The 25,343-nt window shown below is 44.4% G+C and overlaps 1 protein-coding gene across 1 annotated transcript in view; it reads right to left on the reverse strand.

Annotated features, from left to right (window-relative positions):
• The window catches only part of LOC100706608 (adhesion G-protein coupled receptor G2), a 57,036-nt gene that overhangs the window by 8,702 nt on the left and 22,991 nt on the right, over nucleotides 1-25,343 (reverse strand). Inside the window, exons 4-9 of the mRNA XM_013268368.3 lie at nucleotides 25,171-25,240; nucleotides 23,852-23,996; nucleotides 23,244-23,363; nucleotides 8,210-8,317; nucleotides 8,027-8,072; nucleotides 7,779-7,873 (exon numbers count right to left, since the gene is read on the reverse strand). Coding sequence (XP_013123822.2) covers nucleotides 7,779-7,873; nucleotides 8,027-8,072; nucleotides 8,210-8,317; nucleotides 23,244-23,363; nucleotides 23,852-23,996; nucleotides 25,171-25,240 — 584 coding nt within the window. The remainder of the gene's footprint in view (nucleotides 1-7,778; nucleotides 7,874-8,026; nucleotides 8,073-8,209; nucleotides 8,318-23,243; nucleotides 23,364-23,851; nucleotides 23,997-25,170; nucleotides 25,241-25,343) is intronic.

The raw sequence follows: 25,343 nt of genomic DNA on the forward strand, positions 1-25,343 counted from the left end.
ATTCGCTGATTTGGTCAGTTTTGTAGAGAAGCAGGCAAAGATCGCTTCTCACCCATTGTTTGGTAACATTCAGGACACCACTTTGTCAAGAGACAAGGGCAAACCAAATGTACGCAGAGAGAATGCACTGAAATTCAAGGAGAGGGAAAGCATCTTTGCTACTAATACGACACCTGTGTCAAACAGTGCTGAGCAGACAAAGAGGGAAAGGGAAAATGTAGGCTCTACAGGTGGAAGACAGTGTCTTTTCTGTCATAAGGGAGGGCATAACCTCAATACCTGCAGACTCCTCAAGCAAAAGCCCCACAGAGAAAGGCTTGATTTCCTCAAATCAAAGAGTTTGTGTTTTGGTTGCCTGTCACAGGGGCATTTGAGTAAGGGTTGCCAGCAAAGACACACGTGTGAGACTTGTTCTCAGAAACATCCCACCATTCTGCATAAGGAGCAGTACTCTCCTCCTGATAGTGACGCTAAAAGTATCAGGGAACCAGCAGCAATTTTTTCTCCAGCAGCAGGCAGTGAAACATGCGGTTGCACCGGGGCTGGCGAAGCAGTCTGTGCGCTTTCAATTGTGCCTGTGAAGGTCAGATGTTCAAGGAGCAACGCAACAGTTGAATCGTATGCATTCTTAGACCCAGGAAGCACTGGAACCTTTTGTACAGACGAGTTGATGAGGGATTTACACGTCACAGGAAAAAGGTCCAACATTCTGCTCCGCACCATGGGAAAAGAAGCGACAATCAGTACTCATGTCATTATGGGTCTCGAGGTCAGTGGTTTGGATGAGGACAACTTTTTGAAGATTCCCCAGGTTTTCACACAGGCAGAGATTCCAGAACATTCTACAACAGAGCGATGTGGACAGATGGCCTTATTTGAAGGAGGTTCAGCTCAAGCAGATTAATGGAAAAATTGGTATGTTAATAGGAACGAATGTACCAAAGGCGCTTGAGCCCTGGAAGGTTATCAACAGTGAGGGCAACGGCCCATATGCTGTAAAAACTGCACTAGGCTGGACGATTAATGGACCTCTGCTAAGAGAAGAGGGTATTGCTCAAGGAGCTGTTGAGTGGCCACCGGTGATGGTGAACAGGATATCGGTGACAAAGCTAGAGGAGCTCTCGCAGCAGCAAATGAAGTATGACTTCCCTGAGCATGAGTCGTCCGAGAAAATGGAAATGTCAGCCAGAGACAGACAATTTATGGAGTCTGTGTCGCTGTCAGTGAAGCAGGTTCACAGTCACTACACCATTGGCCTTCCTTTAAAGAACAAGGGGGCTGTATTTCCAAACAACCGTGTTGTGGCGGTGCGAAGAGCAGAAGGCCTGAAACGGAGGCTGTTAAGAGACAGTGAGTTTCATCAAGAGTACACAAAGTTCATGACAGAGACACTGGAAAGGGGCTATGCCGAAGAAGTTCCCGCGGCAGAAACTTCTAAAAGTGGTAGCAGAATATGGTATCTCCCACATCATGGGGTCTACCACCCAACCAAGCACAAATTGAGTGGTATTTGACTGTGCATCCACGTATCAAGGCATGTCACTGAACTCACAGCTGTTGCAGGGGCCAGACTTAACCAATTCCCTTATAGGTGTTTTGATCAGGTTCAGGCAGGAGCCAGTTGCCTTCATGTCTGATATTGAAGGCATGTTTCATCAAGTCAGGGTTCCCGCTGAGGATGCTGATCTGTTGAGATTCTTGTGGTGGCCACAGGGAGATCTTGGTAAAGGCCTCAAGGAATACAGAATGGTAGTTCATTTGTTCGGTGCAACTTCTTCACCAAGCTGTGCATGCTACGCGCTGCAAAGGTGTGCTGAGGACGATCAGGCGAGGTTCAACCATATTGCAACAAACACTGTTCTAAGGAACTTTTATGTGGACGATTGCCTAAAATCTGTTGGCACTGAAGAGCAGGCAATCTCACTGATTCAGGACCTCAGGGCTTTATGCGCTGCAGGAGGTTTCAAGCTCACTAAGTGGATTTCCAACAGCAGAGTCGTGCTTGCATCTATACCTGAGGATGACAGGGCCAAAGAAGTCAAGGAGCTCGATCTTGAAAGGGACTGCCTCCCTATTGAAAGAGCTTTAGGGGTTCAGTGGTGCGTGGAGTCTGACACGCTGAAATTCAGAGTTCTGGTTGAGAGCAAACCACTCACAAGGAGAGGTCTGCTTTCGATGGTAAGCACTATATATGACCCACTTGGGATCTTATCCCCTCTGATCTTGCCAGTGAAGCACATCCTGCAAGAGCTAAGCAGAACAAAGCATGCATGGGATGATATCATGCCAGAAGCTCTGTCTCTGCAGTGGCAACAATGGGTCGACAGTTTGCACCACTTAGCTAGGTTTGAGGTAGACAGATGTGTGAGACCAGTCAACCTTGGCAAGATCACTTCAGCTCGACTTCACCACTTTGCCGACGCAAGTGAAAGGGGGTATGGCATAGCCACATACCTGGTTTCAAAAAACAATCTGAACCAGCCACATAGTGCTTTCATTATTGGTAAAGCCAGGGTTACACCATTGAAGCCAGTTACCATACCACGACTCGAGCTTACTGCTGCAGTGGTGGCAGCAAAGATGGACAGGATGGTAAGAGCCGAACTGGAGTTGGAGCTGGAGGAGTCTGTCTTTTGGACGGACAGCACGTCCGTGATTAAGTACCTCAAGAATGAAACAGCGAGGTTTCGTACGTTTGTTGCCAATCGAGTTGCTGCCATTAAGGATAGATCAGCTGTCTCTCAGTGGAGATATGTGAACACCTTGGCCAATCCTGCAGACTTTGCTTCCAGAGGGCTCAGTGTTGGTGCCTTTCTCAAGGCAAAGACATGGATCACAGGTCCAGATTTCATCATGAAACCAGAAATGGAGTGGCCAGAAATGCCAGACAGTGTATGCCAGCCAATCTGTAATGACCCAGAAGTCAAAGAAGCATCAGTATATGGTCTTATGGTTGAAGAAGGTGCAGACGCCACCTCTCAGCTCATTCATCATTACTCAAGCTGGCATCGGGTTAAAAGAGCCGTTGCATGGGTCCTGAGATTAAAAGGTGTGCTGAAGCTTCTCGCTCAAAAGAGGAAGGATTTAGAAGCGAATCTCTATTTTGGAAGGTTGGATGTAGGAAGTCAAAGGCTGGAGCAGGAGAAGCAAATGACACACCTCAAAGCTAACCTTCCCATCTTGCCACTTTCTGTGAGTGACATGGCTGAGGCGGAAGTAGAGATCGTGCGCTTCAGTCAAGGGCAGCGGTTTGGCGAAGAGATTGCCAAGCTGCGACAAGGAAAGACAGTGTCAAAGGATAGCCCTCTTTGTCAGTTGTCGCCAGTTGTACAAGATGGCATTCTGAGAGTGGGCGGCAGATTGAGCAGATCTAGCATGCAAGAGGAGATAAAACACCCTGCAATCTTGGCTAAGGATCAGCATATAGCCACTCTCATTCTCAGATCTGCTCACGAGGATCTTGGACATGGTGGCAGGAATCATGTCCTATCAAAGGTACGGCAGAAGTACTGGATACTAAGATCCCATGCTGCTGTCCGGAAGATTTTGTCCCAGTGTGTTGTCTGCAGACGGCATCATGGGAAAGCGGCAAGTCAGATCATGGCAGATCTTCCTACTGAAAGGCTCACGCCCGATGAGCCACTGTTCACGAGTGTTGGTGTGGACTATTTCGGTCCCTTTGAAGTCAAAAGGGGTAGGTCCATGATCAAAAGGTATGGCGTAGTTTTTACCTGCTTGACAGTAAGGGCTGTGCATGTTGAACTGGCAAATTCATTGGACACGGACTCTTGTATTCATGCATTGCGGAGGTTCATTGCTAGGAGGGGACAGGTTCAGTTGATGCGTTCTGACAATGGAACAAACTTTGTAAGTGCAGAGAGGGAGCTGCGGGAAGCAGTGCGTGCTTTGGATAATGCAAAGATTCAAGAAGCCTTGTTGGTTAAAGGCATCACATGGATATTCAACCCCCCAGCTGCCTCGCATTTTGGAGGAGTTTGGGAGCGGCAGATACGGTCAATACGCAAAGTGCTCAGCTCCGTTGTGGAGCAGCAGGTCCTTGATGAGGAGGGTCTGCACACACTGCTGTGTGAGGTAGAGGCGATTATCAATAGCCGCCCTATCTCAAGAGTCTCTACCGATCCGAATGACCTGGAGGCCTTGACGCCAAACCATTTGCTTTTGATGAAAGCCAGAACTCCGCTGCCTCCTGGAGTATTCAGCAGGAGCGACTTGTACTCGAGGCGTAGATGGCGTCAAGTCCAGTACTTGGCAGATTTGTTTTGGAGACGGTGGATTAAGGAGTATCTGCCAGACTTGCAAAGGAGACAAAAGTGGGCCCAGCCACAAAGGAATATCAGTCAAGGTGATATTGTCCTCATCGTGGATGATTCCGCTCCAAGAAATTCATGGGTAATGGGTCGAGTGATTCAGACGTTTGAGGATGCCAAAGGTCGGGTTCGTCAGGCCAAGGTGAAAACCAGCAAAAACGTTCTCCTACGACCTGTGACGAAGCTTTGTGTGCTGCTAGAGTGTGATATGTAGCGCCCCTTCTACATATCACTCGAGAGACAGCGGTAAAGGCTGGTCTCCTACGGTGAGTCATGTGCTTGAACCTCTGACTCCATTCCCTAATCTCCCCAAAACACACACACATGCACGCATCCATGAAGATATGTTCCAGCTTAAGAAGAGTTCCTGCTGTAACAAGGCAGAGCGAAGTTTCTGTTGGAATAAGGACATTAATGTGCCATATGGACAGTTCAAGTACTTTGTATATTTGCCTGTTCGTTATCTGGAAAGTTTGGTGTTCTGAACAATATATATGTATAAGAGTAATTGTTTTTTGGCTTACAAGAACAATTAGGGGCCAGGATGTTGGAGCTTAGACAGTTCAGGCCAATATTTTACTTAGTTACATCATGCCATATTTAAGTATTTGTCATGATCTTTGAGTTTCTAGTTATAATCTTCATTATTTTATGTTATAATGTAGTATACTGTGCTCCATAAATTAATCCTGCTTTGTTAATCTTTTGTGTTGTTGTAAAGTGTTGATAGATGTCGTAAAGGGGCTGTGTATTTTGCCCACATGTGGGGGGGGGGAGTCAGGTTAGGCTAGCAAGCAGGACGTGGAGCAACAGTTTTCTGACCGTCGCCGTTTAATGTTGTTTTCGTTGTAGCATAAATGGAAAGTAAACGGAGCTCCCACCGGAGGCATTTGTTTTGTATTTTTTTGGTTTGTACTGAGAATAAATGTTTTGCCCTTTTTTCCTTCGCCTCGTTTTTGTTACCGGAACGCATCCAAGCGATTTAACAGGAGCACGAGTCAGAAACTTTACGTCCTGCAGAAGCGGCAGAGAAGGACCGAAGGTTGCCGCTACATTAGGGATTAATAAAGTATTCTCATTCTGATTGTTTCGGGATACATGACCTGCCATTATCCAATGACACATCTGCTTACCTGTATCTTTTGCTCGTTTCCCCTCCCCTTCTTTTCTCTTTTTTCTAAACTGAGCACCTGATTTCTTTGAACTTTTCTTGTCCATCTTCCATTGGTTTTAATTTTGCACTCCAGTATGAACACCCATCCCCCAACTCTAGGATCACCACAACATAACCTAATAGACCTATACCTGAGTTCACAGATTCACTTTGTCAAGGGTTTTTTTCTGGGATTTTGCACAACCCAGGATTCAAATCATGAATGGGCTTGGATTTACAACATTATGAATGAAATGTGCTCTATTTGGAAACAGCAGGGCCCCCTCCCCTTTCGAGGGGTTGTGTGTGAGACTTTAAATCATCAAACTGTAAATTATAAATTTTACATTGTCATTGATCCCTTTACCCCTAGTCCTAAAGTGGATATTTATTTTCTTACTCTTCTTATATATATTGTTTGTTTACTTGCAGTGCTGTAACTGAAGCCTCGGCGTCTCGTCTCTCTATATACTGGACTGTATGTAGCGGAGATGACAATAAAGTTTACTTTGACTTCAGCAGCGAGCAGGCGCACCGAGGGCTCTCACGCTCACTTTTCGCGTATAGAATATCGAAAAAACATCGGTGCAAATTATGTATGTATCATAATATGTATGTATGTATGTAAGTCTGTATTATAATGTCTGGTGTTTTCGTGTTTGTTGGGTTGTTTTTATTTTGTTTTATTTTGCGGGTTGGTTATTAGATGCTGCTCCAGCCAGCCAGAGAATCCCCCGCCGCCCCACCCTCTCCTCCCTGTGCCGCAAGCAGCAGGCGCACCTCGCAAACGGAGGCCGCCCTTACTCCCAGCAAATGGGCGATAGAAAACTGATTGCCCGTGATGCCGCCCCGGGCAACCGCCCATGTCGCCCGTATCAAAAACCGCTACTGCTTGTAAGTCACTTAAACTCAAGTTCACTCATAAAATGTGTCTGCCATAATAACGTTACAGGCTATGCTAGGCCATACATGCCAAGCCTTCCGATTTTTCCGTGAGAATCCCGAATTTCAGTGCCCCTCCCGAAAATCTCCCGTCCAATTTCACAGTTGCTCATTTCTAGTCTACCTGGCTTTCGGAGGACCCGGCCCACTTAGATCGCGAAGGCAAGGTCCTCAGGTGGACACAGCCTCTGAATTTGGACACCCCCAGCCTGTTTCCGGCCGGACAATAATAACGGTGACATTTAACTTATTTATCACTGTAAGATTCAAGTTTTTTGTGTGTACATACATATATATATATATATATATATATATATATATATATATATATATATATATATATATAGATAGATAGATAGATAGATAGATATAGATATATCTATATATCTATATATAGATATATATATTGTATACCACTCCTCCCCCCAACAGCCCTTTTGAATGTCTTGCTAATTCTGAGGTCTCAATGTTGGCAAGTATGTGCTAGGCTTTGGCCCACATCAGTCTAAAATTGTATGTAACCATGAATAACGTGTTGCCATGTCCACCAGGAGAGACTGGACAGTATAGCTGTAAAACAAATATGCCAGCAGTTCATCTCAGTTAACGAGAGGAGAAGGCATGTGTTTGGCTTCTTCACATAGTGGACATTGAGTTGTTGTGTGGGGCACCAGTAGTCCATGTCTGTTGCTGTAACAGTAGTTCATGTTTAGAATAAAAAATCCCATCTCACTGATTTGATCGGGGCAATAGTGCCTAAAATGTTGCATAATTTTGCTGAGAGATCTTTTACTTTGTGGTAATCTTAGATCAGTAGTTTTATGGACAAAAACCACCAGGTCATTCAGTGTTCCCTTAGTGCTAATGTATAAGAGATGTTGGTGTACTATAACTGAAGTAATGTTGCTGAGTCCTTAAAGTCATATTCTTTTATTGTCATGACTGTATTTGAAGCTATTTTTATTTTTGTATGATACCTGATTTATATGGAATATGGCTGAAGTAAACTAAAGTCTAAAATACTTAGTCAGTCATTTGTTTAATAGTAATTTATCATTATATAATTCACATATAAAACTATGAATTGTGATTTTAAATGGTTTAAAAGCATGTAGAATAGCATATGTAGGCAAGTATATTTCTCCTTTTTTTATCAAGAAGCAAAGACAAAAAGGAGAAAAAAAAAGAAACAGGGCAGGGTTCGGTGGTTGAATCATCCGTCCCCACCAATGCCAAAACCAAATCTACGCCCTTGCTGTCGTGTTTGTCTATATTTTGTTGATCAAGTTGCCCTAACCTATAAAGACATGTAACTCCCGAATTCCACTTTTTTGAATGAAAAAGTTCTCTCCTACCAGGAGCACAGCGAAGTATGTGAGATGGTCACAGGAACAGGTGAGATTATTCTGACCACGTGTCCGTAGGGTAATGCATCCATCCTCACTAAAAGCTGATAAGTCAAACAAAGAAATCAATTATACATAAGATGATTTTACATCCAAGTCAGATCAGATCAGCTTTGGATGACAACAATCACTCCAGTTTATAAAAAAAATATTCATGTTCTACATTATTTAGGCAGATGTGATGCTTGGTTACTCACTGTTTGTTGAGAAATTAAGGAACTGACACGAGGGTTCTTGGGTTTCCTATGACACAGAAATATTGCATGTTTTAATATTATATATGCCTTTTTTATTAACTTTTGCTGAACAAAAGATAAAATGTATTTAATAATATAATACTGTTAAAAGGCACATCTGGAGTAAATCACCACATTATGTACATTTATTTCCTTGGTAAAGTTTATGGTGATGTTGACACGCTGCTGTAGTCCCGATATGTTCTTGCCCTGCACACTCAGGCCAATCAGTCTTCCGTCATACACTTCATCCTACAATAAAATACAAATTCATCACATTCATGTTTTTCCAGGAAATATTTATTTAAGATTTGCTGTCTATTATGAAATAAGTTTAATATCATTTACATTTTATTAAAAGGTTGTAGAGATTTTTCCCTGGTGTACCAACCTTCCTACATAAAAATATATGTTAAAGTGTCTTAAATATATACCGCATTTATATTTTATGCATTATTGTTAAAGATATAACTCTTCCTCTTCCTGTGTGAAAGTTGAACAAATTGATTAACTCTTACTAATTAGAGCAGTAAAAACATTCTTTTGTGTTTAAAATATGAAGACATTAAACCATAAAGAACAATGTTAAGTCTAAACTTATTACTCCTTCATGAGACACAACTATTCCATTTATTAAATCACAGAGGCAATAATGTACTGGACACAAAGTTATTTGTACATGTTATATGTGTTGGAGTTTTCATGTACTGTATATCTGAATTAAAATTTGTAGTTTAGTGGGAGAAACTATATGGTATAAAGGTATTTTGAATACACAGCAGGGTAAATGATCACTGCAGTTTTAAAACTGTTTCTCCACATGAAGACGTTGCAAGTTAACTCAAAATAAATTATATTTTTTCTCACTAGTTTGATGTGCAGAGCTCCAGCAGGTTCCAAATAAATCTTTATTAAATCTACGCACCTGTGTCTTCTTGACATTAACAAAAAGGCAATCGAGAGAATTCATTTCCACTTTACTGCTCTGCCTGCAACTCTATCCAATAATTATCATATATTTCCAATGAAGCGGAGGATGAGGCACTTTTGGTGTATGAGCAGTGTAGGAATGTTTAGCTTATTTTAAAGTTTAGAAATGTGTTAGATAGAATGTAGAATTATTGTGAGACACTGACACTGCCCTGGATATAAATAAAGGCCTGACTGTGTCATGAACTTAGGAGTAGATCTTAGGAGACCCTCCCCCAATTGAACTGTGAAAGTAAGACAAAGAGGAGTTAATGTTAAGTGGAAATTCCTCCGGGGATACCTGTGTGGGGGTCTCAACATTTGTAACTTGATAACTGTGGTCTGGAAGAGAGAGGGGGTTTTTATGACCAGCAGGGAGTCACGTACACACACACAGTGCTTAAACTGTTACACTCACACATCCACATGCACACTCACGTGCACACACATACCAGGTATGCGCACACAGTCACTCACGTGCTCGTGCACATAGTCACAGACACAGAGTTTGCAGCACACTGTGGGGGCTTTATGATGGGGTCGTTTCTATAAAGCTGGCTGTGACTAACAAAGAGGTGAAGATTGTTTCAGAGGGACACCGGCCTTGTCTTCCCTTCTAGAAGTGCATGCTTAAATGAAGATGAATAAAGATGAATAAAGATTTTGTAAAAATGACTACTGGGTCCGGTGCATCTCTGGAGGCCCGAGGAATAAAAAAGAACTGGGGTAAAACTGATTTCCCAACAGTTTTGGTGCCGAAACCCGGGATTCGCTCGAGGCCCAGAGAGGAATTGGCAGAGCTGAGATCGTGAAACGAGGCGAACAGAGAGCTAGCTCACATGATTAAAAGGTAAGCACGACCTGTTTATTTTTGAACAGTGCGTATTTTTTAAAGCCTAAATTATCTGTTCGCTGAGTTGAACGTATCTCAGTGTAAATTCACTCAGTAGCATAAAGGGGCGGCTAGGTCCGTCCCGGCACGACTAAAGCAAGAGACTTTTGTTTAGAACTTCAGGTTGATGTTTAGCGCCCCGTAAGAAAATCTCTGGAATGTGGGGGCCTCCCTGCTGCTGCGGAGTCGGGGCGGTCTGCTTCTCCCCACCGCAGGGAAAAGGGTAACACCACCTGGGTCTGGGTGCTGTTTCCCCCTCCAGGGGCAGGGGTACCTAGACCCGGTTCTTAGAGTACGCTTGGGGAGAGTGATTGTGTGTACAGCGTCTCTTTATGTCTGTCTCCACGTTGGTTGAGTGTGGAGTAATTGCTTATGAGAGCATGAGGGTGGGAATGGATGTTTGTATCTGTGCGTGCCTGTATGTCTGTGTCTATATGTCAGGTTGGGTATCAGACGCCACCTCTCTGGGGACATCTCAGGCCCTCCAAGGTTTGGAGGCCTATCTCCCCCCACCACTTCCCCTGCCGGTGGCGGACGCCCTCAGACATCGGTGCGTTGGTGGTTCTTTGTGTCTGGGGATGGGCGCCCAGGTACACACCGGCTCACTCCTTGGCGGCTGCTTATCGGGACCTGGAGCCTGGGGCTCGCTCGGGCCACTTCGGAGGTGGGGTGCCCTCGGCCTGGGGCTCGGTCACTCAGGCACAGCTGGCTGCCGGCGGAGCTCACGGGCATGTCACTGCAACCCCCCCTGACTTCTGCTCCGCGGCTGCTGAGTGACCCCTCATCTGGGACTCTCCTCAGCTCTTTCTGGGATAGTGGCGCGGCTGCCCCTATGTTGGTCTTCCTTGGTCTCTTGTGTTCTGGGGGCCTCTGGATGTCTGGAGTTTTGATCTCCTCCATACCTGCTTCATGCCCTGGAGGACGGGGCAGTGGCCCCCCACACCCTCTAGCAGATCATTACATGAAGGAACCTTAAAAAAAAAAAAAACAAGCGCGTCCATGCTCACAGGTGTACACACAGGTGATCACACACACAAACTACACCCTTTTTGGCTCTTACTTCAAAGCACACTGTGCGCTGTCGATCTTACGTGCTGCACAATAATGTTTAATATTTAGTATTTACTGTCATATTCCCATATATCATTGTGATGTTGTTTATTACTCTCGTTTTCTTCTGCTTGCTTTCTTTTTTTCTTTCTCAACAGGTGATCCAGGTGATCGATATATGTATTTTTTGTCTGCTTATTCTGTTGGTTTTTGTTTTTTGCCCTTTTTCCCCGTCCCTCTTCTCAGCTGTTTTTCTTTCCCTCTTTCTTTCTCCCCTTTCTTTCCCCCAGTCAACTCTGTCCCGTATTCAGCAAGTGAAAATAAAATAAACAATAAAAGGTGAATCAAATGGACCATTACGGCAAGGCTGGGATGGTCAATTTGGTAAAGTAAATCCGTTGGGCATCTTTCTTCGCCTTTAGACAATAATTCTGATGGCAAAAGAACCAAACGGGACAGGTTAAAAAAAAAAGAAAAAGAAAATCTCAGTGCGTTAAAGCAGGAGACGCTTGTTACGGATTAATAGAATCGGTGTTTCATCCGTTTTAGTTATTAGGAAAAAAGTGGCGGTGTTGTGATCCGTCCTCCGTGCGTTAAAGCAGGAAACGTGTGTTACTATTAGTTAGAAAACGGGGTTTAAGGCCTCGTCGCGGCTGACAGCTGTGTGCTCCGAGTTTGGCAACTCCACCCACGGTCGGACGCGTCCGTGGGATTTGCCGGGGTGGAGACCTGGGCACCGGGGGCGCCTTAAATAACTAAAGCTAGGTGTTGGATCCTAGTCGCGGTTGATAACCTGCATGAGAGTGGGGGCTGTTAGGATCCCTGGGTCATCGACCCAGTGGTTTGTGTTTTGGTTCTTTGAGTTTGTTATTTCATTATATTCTAGTTTTGCTTTTTGGGTTTTTGGATTATTCTTAGTTTAGATTCTCTGGGTGGGTTCTGTTAGAGTTTTAGTGTTCTGGTTTTCTGTCTGTGATTCTGAGTTGCTGTCTCCCCTGTTTGCTGTATCCCCACGTCCAGTCAGTGTCTGTCTGCCCTGGTCCCACGTCTTTGTTCCCTTTGTTATAATGCCTGCCTGTGAGTCTGTTATGTTTCCTGTCTTACTTTGAAAGTCCATGTCTCATGTTAGTGTATCTGGTTTTGCTCTCCTTGTCTCGTTAGTCCTGATTTGCCCCAGCTGTGTTTCCCTCCTGTTGCCCATTCCCTGATTACTCCCTCTGCGTATTTAAGCCCTGTGTTTTCCTGTGCTCTCTGTCGCGTTCTACCGTTTACTTAGCTGTGTGTTCTGTTAGTCCTCTGGTTTAAGTTTATTTTGATTTTTTCCAGTCATGTTATGTTACCCCTTTTTGAGTTCAGTATTAAAGCTGTTTTGAGTTCACCTTTGGTCTCCGGAGTCTGCACCTTGGGTCCTATTCCTGTCTGCACACAGCCTTAACCTAACAGAAGAACGCGACCAGAACATGGACCCCGCAGACTCTTTTTCCTCGGAGTACTACGCTGAGATGGAGCGGATGGTGAGTCTGCTCGACCGCATTGCCGAGTCACAGGATTTACGGACTATGGCAGTCGGGCTAAGTGCAGTAGATGCCATCATACGGCATAACCCTCAGCTTTCTCAGTTTGCTAAGGACACTAAGTTGGATAGCACCATTACTGCCTGGAGAGAGCAAGTCAGGGCTAGTGAGCTTGCTCTCTCACTCACTAAATCTACCCCATCGCTGCCTCAGTCAGACACACACTCCCCACCTGCCTCTACGCTGCCATGGACTTCCTCTCCTTCCACACACCAGCTGGGACCTTGTTCGCCTGTCCGTTCACCAGCCTCTTTCCTGGCAGCTATGTGGTCAGAGGATGAGGAGGTGGTGTCTGTTTCTCCACCAGTTCCGGTTCCCTCATCCCGAAGGAAACGGCGCCCTCGCCACCGCCACTCCTCTCCTCCGTCACCTGTCCAGCCTTCTGTTCCTGCTGGAGGGTCCGAGGGGCCCGTCCAGCCTTCTGTTCCCGCTGGGGGTTCTGGAGAACCGCACCAGCCTTTGTTCGTCTCCGCTGGAGGGTCCGAGGGGCCCGTCCAGCCTTTTGTTCCCGCTGGAGGGTCCGAGGGGCCCGTCCAGCCTTCTGTTCCCGCTGGGGGTTCTGGAGAACCGCACCAGCCCTTGTTCGTCTCCGCTGGAGGGTCCGAGGGGCCCGTCCAGCCACAGCAACCTGCCGCCGCTGGAGGGTCCGAGGGGCCCGTCCGGCCTTCTGTCTCCGCCGGAGGGTCCGAGGGGCCCGTCCGGCCTTCTGTCTCCGCCGGAGGGTCCGAGGGGCCCGTCCGGCCTTCTGTCTCCGCCGGAGGGTCCGAGGGGCCCGTCCGGCCACAGCCACCTGTCTCCGCCGGAGAGTCCGAGGGATCCGTCCGGCCACAGCCACCTGTCTCCGCCGGAGAGTCCGAGGGACCCGTCCGGCCACAGCCACCTGTCTCCGCCGGAGAGTCCGAGGGACCCGTCCGGTCACAGCCACCTGTCTCCGCCGGAGAGTCCGAGGGACCCGTCCAGCTTCCTGCCTCTTCCGCTGGAGGGCCCGAGGAGCCCGGCCGGCCGGCAGCTGCAGCCTCGTCATCCTCGCCAGCTGCAGCCTCGTCATCCTCGCCAGCTGCAGCCTCCGGGGCTTCGGCGTCGCCTGGTCCAGCTGCAGCCTCCGGGGCTTCGGCGTCGCCTGGTCCAGCTCCGGCGTCGCCTGGTCCAGCTCCGGCTTCATCAGCGTCGCCTGCAGCGCCACCATCTCTGGCTCCGGCGCCTGCGCCTCGACAGTGCCGGCCTCCTTCCAGGCCTCCGTTTGCACGTCCTCGCCCCTCCGGCCTGCCCGTCCTGCTCGCCCTGCACGTCCTGTCCGGCCTGCTCGCCCTGCACGTCCTGTCCGGCCTGCTCGCCCTGCACGTCCTGTCTGGCCTGCTCGCCCTGCACGTCCTGTCCGGCCACTTTCCAGGCCAATGACTGGACGTCATTGCCGTCGTGGATGGCCCCCTGAACTTTTTGTTTGAACTGTTTTTCCTGGTCGCCTGTGCCTGTTGTGAGCCTGTATTTTGTTGTGTTGCTTTCCGGGCTCCGGTGTTTGCGCTTTTTTTTTTTTTTTTGTTTCTTGCCTTTTGTTTGGTTGTTTCCACTCTTTGTGCTGATTAGGGCGTTGTCCTGAATCACAGCGGAGAAGGTGTCTCGCAGAAAGTTTGAATAGGACTGTGAGAAGCATGAGGTGTGTGTGAGCCAGCCTCGAGGGGTGGGTTCACAGGTGGAACAAAGGAGGAGTAAAATGTGTGTGTGTGTGAGTGAGAGAGAAAGAAAGGTGGGGGCGAGTGACCAGGCTGTGAGTGTGTGTGAATTACTTGATGACAAAAAGGGAGACAAAGTAGATTAGTTGATTTTCTGTGAAATAAGAATAGTTAAGAAATCAAAGTGATCAAATAGGAGAAAATGAACTAAAATAAATAAATAAAACTAAACAGTGGATTAGTGTTAAGTTAATGATAAATGAATTGATAAAATTGATAAAATTAACAGTGACATTTAATGTCACCAAGTACTCAAGGATGAATGGAGAATTTGATTGCTGACTGTGTGAGAGCTGTTGGGGTGAAAGGAAAATGAGGTTGGAGGAGTGAGTAAACAGGATTAATGTGTGGGTGTAAAACAATGGGTTAAAAAAAAAGAGAGAGAGAAAAGAGACAGAAAATAATGAGAAAAAAAAAGAAAAAGAAAATAAAAGTGTGTAAGTGTGAGTGGGAAATTGTCTCCAACTGGGGGAAGCAGTGACACTACAGGTCACCTTCTTCCCCTGCTGGACACAAAAGAAAACATAATTTGGAGTATTGTGGGTGAAAATAATTAACAATAACATCAAGAAGTTTTTGTGTTTGTGGTTAAGAACAAATAAAATTTCATTGTTGGGGTTTAAAGTCAGTAGAGTTCAAAACCAAATAAGCGGCGATGTGTTGCTTTAGGAGTGATGAAAACATATGCAGTCACAGTGAATAATGAAAGTCTCTCAGTCTGTCGATTACAGGTGGGGAACGGACCTGGATCAATTCTCCACGGGCAGCAGTCGGAAGAAAATTGTAGGTTAAGATCATTAGAAACAAAAAAAATAGAAACACCCAGCCAGAATTTATGGCTGAATTGTTTTGCAGCTTCCCGTCCTCATCCTGAAAAAGCAAGCTCCAAGGAAGCTAATCTCTCCCTGAAGACACAGAGTGCAGTTCCAGAAGCACAAGCATGAACATCAACAGTGGACAGCAGTCCAAGAGACAATACCAGAGACCTGAGCAGAGAGTTCCAGCAGCACTATGGGCAGACGGCATCAGAAAGAGAAGATCCATCATCTTGATTGGATGAATGGAGACGCGTTTCCAGCAAGCTGCAACTTCACGGTGTGTGAAGGACTTTTGAGAAGATTGTTGGAGTTTGACACTTGCCATGTTTGGAGCAAGATGGCAATGAAAGAGACAGTGGGAGAATACACGGGACAAAGCTGAAGAGAACTGACTGCCATTGGACAGCAAAGTGGGAGAGGAGAAAGGAGCAGGTGAGGACAGATGAATGCTGTTTTAGTGTGGGGAATGAAATTGGGTTAAGGAATCCAGGGAGACAAGCGACTGCCTTGAAGTGGAGAATTGACAAAGTGTCCAGACCACCACAAAAGGGGGAGGAAGACAAGCACTGAGGTATTCAAGTGTACTCTTAGAGAAAATGGACAGACAACACCACACATGTACATGATATGCACTACAGAGAATACAAAATCATACATAAAGTGTTACACATCAAAAGAGGGTATTGGTAGAAGGGGTTAATAACACACAGCGTGGTTGCCAATGGTAACCTGCAAGCATCTGGGGTTTAGCTGTGCCTGACTATGACAGAGATTTTTATTTAGATGTTTCTGAAACAAAACTTGGATTGAACGGAGTTTTGTTTCAGAAAAAAGGGGGAAGGTACATAAATGGACACACAGAAATAGTAAATGTATTAACCTGACTAACACACACACACAATGAAGGTCATTAGGATCAAACACAATTTTAAGTAGGCAATCCTGTTACCATCATCCTGTCTGGTTTATTGAGTGGGTTGAGAAGTGATACATAGACAACTGAATTAGTATTATTTTGGGGAACATGATAACAGGGGTGAACAGAATCCTGCAGCCAGAGTTTAAATGAATAAAACTAGCAGATTTTTTGTTTTGTTTTGTTTTTTTGTTTCTAATGTATGGGGAAGGTTTTACCATGGCACCAACTCTTAGACTTGGTGTGTTTTCACCTATTAGAAAAAGAATATTCTGGGACAAGTCCTAAGACCGGGCTTCTGTATTTTTATTTAATTTTGTTTTTCATTTTGATCTGTTATTTTTATTTTTATTTTGTTTTTGGACAGTGCACTGGGAGTTTTGTTTGACAGTTTTGTTTGTTATTTTTATTTTATTTTATTTTTTGTTTTTGAACAGTGCACTGACTTGTGTTTGTGAATTTCTTTTCTTTAAGCAGATCCGCACGACGGGAATTAAAAGCGCTATACGACACGTCGAGAAAACCGTTGCAAGTGAGTTTCTCCAAAAAATTACAATGGGCTCTGGAGAAAGCCGCTTATTTGGAACAATTAGAAAATGAGAGTCCCTGCCCAAAAAGGATTGACCGAGGTAATCCGACCTAAAATTCTTCTTTTTCTTTTTGAAATGACGTCATTTTGCTGTGGGTGGAAATGAAAATGCGACGATAATTTCCACTATCAGCAAAGAAAGAATGGATGAATGAATGAATGAGTGAAAGAGAAAAAACTGACTGACTGGTAAAAGCTGACAAAAGCTGACAAGACTTGACCACTACTCAAGGTTAACCTCCACCTAGACAGGACAAAAGGGTGGATGAATTTATGTGTGTTTCCTTTTACAGGAGCGGGAAGACGACAGCAGCATCCTAGGTTGTGTGACGATTTAACCTTTTAAATGCCACTTTCTGTGTTTATGAATCTATCAGGGGTGTGTTATTCATGGGCTTGTGCACACCGTTAACGTTTACATTTATTTTCTACAGCAGAGAGTTAATCATGTGTTTGATTATGTGAGTTACGGCAGGACACACTAATGGTTGATGTTCTTTCTACTACAGGATTGCTGGGTTTATGTGGGAAGAAAACTGTGTTTACAGGTTATGAGTTGATTATGCTATTACACTGTGTTGTTGGGAAAATGTTGAATATTACAGGGGAGAAGTGAAAATAGTGTGAAACACATCCTGTGTTGAAACCAGTGTCATTATTTTTACAGCAGGCTTAACTTTATGACCTTTTACAGCACCTCTGGAACCTGTCGACCTGCGCCTGACCATCAGGATTGTCCATGTGTGTTGTTAATGTTTGTTTTTCTAAGAGTGCATGTAGAGGATTCAGCAGAAAACAGACAAGTGACATGAGAAAACAATAAGAGATGCAGTGTTTATGGAATAGTTTAATATGGGCTCATTAGCTGGCCACTATTAAGCTCATAATGATAAAATGAGTGGAGTGACATTGCTTAAGCCTTAAGGAAGGTCACCGATTAAATTGTGGACTAAATTGGGATGATTCATGATTTGGGACAAATTATGGCAATAATAGTGATTTGATGATTTGAGAAAATCTGCACATGATACTTGTCTTTTATGCTGAATACTTTATTATTCTTATGATCTATAGTTGGTTGAAAATGTGAAGTTTGATTTAACAGACGTTGTCTTCCAGGATACGGGCTCCAGGTGGAGCTGGGAGTTAAATAAGCTAAACATGTAACTGCCGACTGATGTTTTTACACAGGGTTACAGGCTGGAGTATGGCTGCTCTAACTGGGAAACCCTGGAGATTGTTTTAGAGAGACGGTGCAACATTCTTGTACATGTCTCATTGGGGAGTTGACACATGGTGAAAGCTATGTGGCGAGAGGAGTGTTATTTTTAATCTCTAGATGTCGTGAGGTGCCATGATGAGAAGCAGTGACTGAGAGGATCGTCCACAAGATGGGAGCTGAGGCCAGGAGAGAGTCTTCAGGAGGATCAGAGATCACCTTCAGCACAGCAGACATTGCGCAGGAGATCGTCATGAGGAGACTCTGCACAGCAAAATCTTAAATAAAATGAAAGAGTGTCAACGTTGACGTTGAGGAAGACAACTAAGGTGTACGACGTGCTCTACCTTAAAATCTTCAGCAGCATTGGAACGTGAGAATCGAGGGATGGAGAAAGCGTGCCAAGCTCTAAAAGTGACAGCGCAGAGGAAGTCCAGCGATGGAATTGTGATTCTGTGAACAGCACAAATGATTTGATGCACTGCAGAGAAGCCTTTTGTGAGGGAGAGATGTAAACAGACAAGCCTTTCATCTACATTTATATCATGTCAACTTCTCTAGGCTGGTTGAGGGGTAATTGGAGAGAAACGGTAGTGTTAGGTGTGATAACTGTTGTTATTGTCTGTGAAGGTTCTCAGTCATCCAGGTCATCGTAGTGTAAGGAGCTTGGAAAGAAAAGCGTCTGGACTTCTTTAAGTTGCTTGAAGACATTTCACCTCTCATCCGAGAAGCTTCTTCAGTTCTAAGGTCAAATGGCCGAGAGTCCCAGATTTAAACCCAGTGGGAGTATCCCCCAAAGAGGGACAAAGGACCCCCTGGTGATCCTCTAATCACATGAGACAAGGTGTGAAAGCGGGTGTGGGACCTAATCATCCAGGGTTTCGGGTGAGCTCATTGTGAAACCTAGCCCTACCCTATCATGTGAATTCCTGAGGTCAGATGGCCCAGAATGTGAGTGGGTGTTAAGGCGTCTGGGAAGGGATCTCAAAACTGGATTACAGATGGCAGACAGTTGGTGTCGTAAACCACCGCCTCTGTTCAAAGATGGTCGCTCACAGTGGACATAGATGGCCTCTTTCACTCCTCTTTCAAACCATCTGTCCTCTCTGGCCAAAATGTGAACATTGGCATCCTCGAAAGAGTGACCGTTATCCTTAAGATGCAGATGAACTGCTGAGTCTTGTCCCGTGGAGGTGGCTCTTCTATGTTGTGCCATGCGCTTGTGAAGTGGCTGTTTGGTCTCTCCAATGTAGAGGTCTGGGCATTCCTCGCTGCACTGTACAGCATGCACCACGTTGTTAAGTCTGTGTTTTGGAGTTTTGTCTTTCGGGTGAACCAGTTTCTGTCTGAGTGTGTTGCTGGGTCTGAAGTACACTGGGATGTCGTGCTTGGAGAAAACTCTCCTGAGTTTCTCTGATACACCGGCTACATAGGGTGTATCAGTAGCCGGTGTATCAGAGAAACTCACGAGAGTTTTCTCCAAGCACGACATCCCAGTGTACTTCAGACCCAGCAACACACTCAGACACAAACTGGTTCACCCGAAAGACAAAACTCCAAAACACAGACTTAACAACGTGGTGTATGCTGTACAGTGCAGCGAGGAATGCCCAGACCTCTACATTGGAGAGACCAAACAGCCACTTCACAAGCGCATGGCACAACATAGAAGAGCCACCTCCACGGGACAAGACTCAGCAGTTCATCTGCATCTAAAGGATAAAGGTCACTCTTTCGAGGATGCCAATGTTCACATTTTGGACAGAGAGGACAGATGGTTTGAAAGAGGAGTGAAAGAGGCCATCTATGTCCACTGTGAGCGACCATCTTTGAACAGAGGCAGTGGTTTACGACACCAACTGTCTGCCATCTATAATCCAGTTTTGAGATCCCTTCCCAGACGCCTTAACGCCCACTCACATCCTGGGCCATCTGACCTCAGGAATTCACATGATAGGGTGGGGCCAGGTTTCACAATGAGCTCACCCGAAACCCTGGATGATTAGGTCCCACACCCGCTTTCACACCTTGTCTCATGTGATTAGAGGATCACCAGGGGGTCCTTTGTCCCTCTTTGGGGAATACTCCCACTGGGTTTAAATCTGGGACTCTCGGCCATTTGACCTTAGAACTGAAGAAGCTTCTCGGATGAGAGGTGAAACGTCTTCAAGCAACTTAAAGAAGTCCAGACGCTTTTCTTTCCAAGCTCCTTACACAACTGTTGTTATTGTAACTGTGATTTTTCTTCTAAGTGAATTGCCCAGAGACAGACCTGAATCCACTCCGGCGACTCCACCATCACAGGCCACGGTGAAGCGAACCAAACGTAGTGAAACAGACATGAGCATGAGGCCGGGGAGATTAACGCCGATTGGTGCACTGTGACGTACCTGGCCAGAGGAAAGCTATCAAGAGACACCGGCACCGAAATAAGCCTGTGGGCACGTGCTGGTTTGTATTATTATTGTGGTGGGTACAGATTGTATGTTAGAATTCCTAGTGGGACTTTTGGTCTCTGTGCCATGGTACGTATAGGTGCACCTCTCGTTTTAGTAGGAGAAAAGGGGGTGCGGCTGGGTAAGCCCGGCACCGCTCAACTGACAGTCACGCGCAGACGTCATGTGTTGGCCAAACGGTCACCAGGATCGTTTGACCTTACAATAGGATCACCAACATACATAGATGCTATTGGGGTTCCTAGGGGTGTGCCTAATGAATTTAAGGTAGCGGACCAAATTGGTGGAGGATTTGAAAAGCTTCCCATAATTTCTGCATTTTTTCCAGTAACTCCAAATAAGAATGTGGATCGTATCAATTATGTGCACTATAATGTCCTGAGACTGGCAAACCTTACCAGGGACGCAGTTGAAGGGCCTGCTGAGCAGTTGGGTCCAACATCTTTAATGGCAGTACAAAATCGGATGGCGTTAGATATGTTGTTGGGAGAAAAAGGGGGCGTTTGCGCTATGTTTGGGGATATGTATTGTACTTTTATTCCAAATAACACAGTTCCCGATGGCTCTGTGACCCGAGTTCTGGAAGGCCTAAGGACGTTGTCCACCACAATGTATGGGCATTCGGGAGTGGATAACCTGCTGGAAGCGTGGATGACCTCTGTCTTTGGGCAATGGAAAGGTTTCCTTATGTCAATTATGGTTTCTTTGTCTGTTTTTACTGCAATATTAGCGACGTGTGGGTGTCGTTGTGTGCCTTGTATCAGAGCCTTGTTCATAAGACACATTAATCGTGCTGTGGGAGAATCTGATACAAAGGCAGACACCAGGATGCCACTTTTGGGAAATGGGGAGACACAGTATGAAAACATTATGGTGAAAGATTTAGTGTAGTTTTATCTGCCATAGGGCAGATAAAAAGGGGGATTTGTAGGAATGTTTAGCTTATTTTAAAGTTTAGAAATGTGTTAGATAGAATGTAGAATTATGGTGGAGACACTACTATATATGCCCTGGATATAAATAAAGGCCTGACTGTGTCATGAACTTAGGAGTAGATCTTAGGAGACCCTCCCCCAATTGAACTGTGAAAGTAAGACAAAGAGGAGTTAATGTTAAGTGGAAATTCCTCCGGGGATACCTGTGTGGGGGTCTCAACATTTGTAACTTGATAACTGTGGTCTGGAAGAGAGAGGGGGTTTTTATGACCAGCAGGGAGTCACGTACACACACACAGTGCTTAAACTGTTACACTCACACATCCACATGCACACTCACGTGCACACACATACCAGGTATGCGCACACAGTCACTCACGTGCTCGTGCACATAGACACAGACACAGAGTTTGCAGCACACTGTGGGGGCTTTATGATGGGGTCGTTTCTATAAAGCTGGCTGTAACTAACAAAGAGGTGAAGATTGTTTCAGAGGGACACCGGCCTCGTCTTCCCTTCTAGAAGTGCATGCTTAAATGAAGATGAATAAAGATGAATAAAGATTTTGTAAAAATGACTACTGGGTCCGGTGCGTCTCTGGAGGCCCGAGGAATAAAAAAGAACCGGGGTAAAACTGATTTCCCAACAGCAGCTAAATCAAAACAATTGACAGGTGAAGTGTGTAAAATTGATTTCATTGCAATGCAGTGTTTTACTACAGAAAACTATGAGACCCTGGAGCATTTATGTCGGTGTTACTTAAGCTGTTCTAGCTTCTTTAGAGGTCTGCACTGAGTAAAAAAAATCTGTTATTTGTCTCCTGCTTTACTTCTCAAGCGTCAGTTATGCATATATCTGTCATGGTTCTGGGTCGGTTCGACCCAGCATTTTGAGTTCCTTATGTTTTGGTTTATTTTTGAATGATGGATTGTTCCTTATGTCTCTCTGGTGCTTTGATTTTTATTATGAATCTGTGTTTCTGTTATTCTGGTGTGTTTCTGTATTAGGATTAATGTTTGGGTTGTATTTTGTTGTTATTGCAGGTTTAGTTCAGTGTCTAGTCTGTCTCACTCTGTCGAGTCCGTGTCCTAGTAAAGTGTGTCTTGTTTCCTGTTTTACTTTGGAGGTTCATGTTCCTGTCTAATGTCTGTGTGTCCAGCTTCGCTCCCTCTGTCTCGTTAGCCCTGACTTCTCCCTGGTGTGTTGCCCTCCTGTCTCTCATCCCCTGATTACTGCTGTGTGTATTTAAGCCCTGTGTGTTCTCCTGCTTGTTGCCGGTTCGTCTGTGTTCCATGGTGTTTCGTTCCTCTCTCTGCGTCTCTCTGCCCCGCACCCCGTTTCGTATGTTCTCAGGTTCGTTACTTAGTTTTCCCAGTTTAGGTTTCTCCAGTCATTTGTCATTCCTCACTGCCTGTTCTGTCACTGCCACTTCTGTAAATAAAACATCACTCTCATCACCAGTCAACTGCCTGCATTTTGGGTCCTTTCCCTCCTTCACCACACAGCTCGCCCCAGCGGCCGTGACAATATCCTTATATGTTTATTTGCTTTTTTTTTAATAAAGTGACTTGAGCTGAGCCCTGTCAGTGCTGGCTGTCTAACCACATTATATTGTCTGCTGCCAACCCTCAGGGTGATTTGACCACATACAGAGAGCCTAAAACAGCAGGTGGCTGCTCGGTGTACATGGTTTAGGTGAGCTTGTTAAGTCTACAGTTAGAAAGCAAATAGTTTAAATTGTGGTGTCCTGTCTACTACACTGTTAGGGACTCATGTAGATTTTGGTGGCAGGTTTGAGTGCTCAGATGAAGGTCCGTCATCAAGATAGTATGACAAAGGTTTCTTAATGATAAATAATATTTAATAAACGGAGGGTAAAATAAATATGGCTCAAATTTACAAATATTTTTTTAGTAATCTTACTTGGCTAAAACAAGCTAAATCAACAAACAATAGTAGTTTAATTTACAGTGAAAAATCTATGCCTGTAATAAATTCAAAATTTTGTATAACAAAGTTTAATTTCTGACCTGGTTTGTTTCAGGCCACTTAATCATGCAGAACACAACCTTGTTGTTCGGTCCAGCTTTCAGTTCACTCGGCAGCTGAACTCTCACTGTGCTGCTGGGAGGAGGCGGGCCTGGGCTTACCTGCATCAGCATCAAAGTGCCAAAAACAGTAACAGCAGAATTGGATGTGAATAACAGTAATATTATGCTTAACTTAGCATACATCTAAACATGTATTATAAATTTAATGGAAATTGATCACTGCTGTTCAGCCATTTTAGTCAAAATGATGCCAAATTTGTGGAACTAGAGGAAAGTCATTAAGATTCACAGACTCCGAAATGCAAAGCAGCAGGAAAGTTTAACCCATAAAGCAAATGTTGAGATATTTCATAGTATAAGCAATAATTAACAAGCTGTTTTGTTGCCTAGGGAAAATACATGCACATTTGGAAATCAATAGGATATAAACTCAAATATTCCCAGGAGTTTTCAAGAGCAAAATTGTAGACAAAACAGATATTGGCAGTTTTGCTGCCAAAAAATTGTGAACAACTTAAAATGTCAGTGTCACAAAAATTACAGTCTGCAATTATTTTTAATTAATGTAATTATTATTTTTTAAAAACCTGATTATTGCTGGCATAAATGTCAAGCCCTTCAAAGGTACCATTGGGTTTATACTGTAGGGCAACAACACTGTCAGAAATCATTGATGAACTGGTCCCGTTAATTTCTTCTTCCTCTAGAATTTGTTGTAGCTCCTCAATGGTCCTTGTTGAAAAGGAAAAGAAAACATTAGAATGCCTCATTCTGTTTAAAAATCTTAAATTAATTTCACACCACAGAACAAAGGTGTCAAACTCAAGGCCAGCGGGTCACAACCTGGAAAAATAGATTTAGAGTTTGGCAACATTGTGTATTTTACAAAGGTGCAGTGACTAAGTTAGGGAAAAGAGTTTGTGAGCTGGATGAGGAAATCTGCCAGTTCATGGACAGTAAAGTAAAAGGCAGAGCTCTGCAGGATAAGAGGGGGAAATGTGAGCTGGTGTTTCTGGCTGACATAACTAATCATCTCAGCATCTTAAACCTTCAACTCTGAGGACAAGACTTGCATGATCACTGATGTGTATGATGCAGTGAAGGAGTTTGAAGTGAAGCTGCACTTATGAGTTTACAGGATGCTTTGGAAAGAAAGCCAGGAACAGAAAAGTAATTTTGAGCTGCATCACAACCCTTTGGAAATTGCATTTTTTTTGAAATTGCATTTTTACAGATTCAGATGGAGCTGATAGAGTGGCAGTAGAATGGGACACTAGTGAGTAGTACGACACTGTGGGGTCCACACAGGTCACTCGCTTCATTCCTGAAGCAATGCTCCATGTTTGGCATCACATATCTGTGTGAGAAGCTGTTCTCTTAACAAAACATCACACAGAAGTTGTGTCACTGATCAACGCCTGCAGTCCATTCTGAGAATCTCCTTAACACTAGGTTTACTATCCAAACATAAATGAACTCTGCCAAGAAAAGATGCCAAGCATGCAGCTCTGACAGAATGGCATAAGAGCAGAGAAAACAGAATGTTTTGACTTATTATTTTAACTACTACCTAAAAGCACAATGTTTGTTTTTATTTTCATTATTTTTGTTCATATTTTAAATTTGTATACATTTGACAGGATGTATTTTTTTTTTTTGTTATTTTTAAGTTAAATAATCTGTTCAATAAATGCATATCCTGTTTGGCCTGTGAACTAAAGTGTGCTTTGGGTTTTGGCCCCTTGTGTGATTGAGTTTGACACACTTGCCATAAACCATCTTAAATACATTAACATCTCAACCCTTTTGATTTTGCTCCTATATACATGTTTGATTTAAGAGTTTTTCCAAATATAAATCTCCAAAAAATTAAAAGTTTGTTGCTATTTAGAAGGAAAGTGTTTACTTGACAGCGTCATTACAGCTTCCGTTTTTCAAAATGTTGTCTGAAAGGTCCATACAGCATTTGCCACGCCCTGTTAAAAAAAAATCATATACACATTTTCAATACATTCAAGTTATTTTAAAGTCCTACAGAATGTATCACAGTTTCACCTGAAAACCTTTGTACATTCTTAA

The sequence above is a fragment of the Oreochromis niloticus genome, linkage group LG1, assembly GCF_001858045.2.
Source record: "Oreochromis niloticus isolate F11D_XX linkage group LG1, O_niloticus_UMD_NMBU, whole genome shotgun sequence".
NCBI lineage: Eukaryota > Metazoa > Chordata > Actinopteri > Cichliformes > Cichlidae > Oreochromis > Oreochromis niloticus.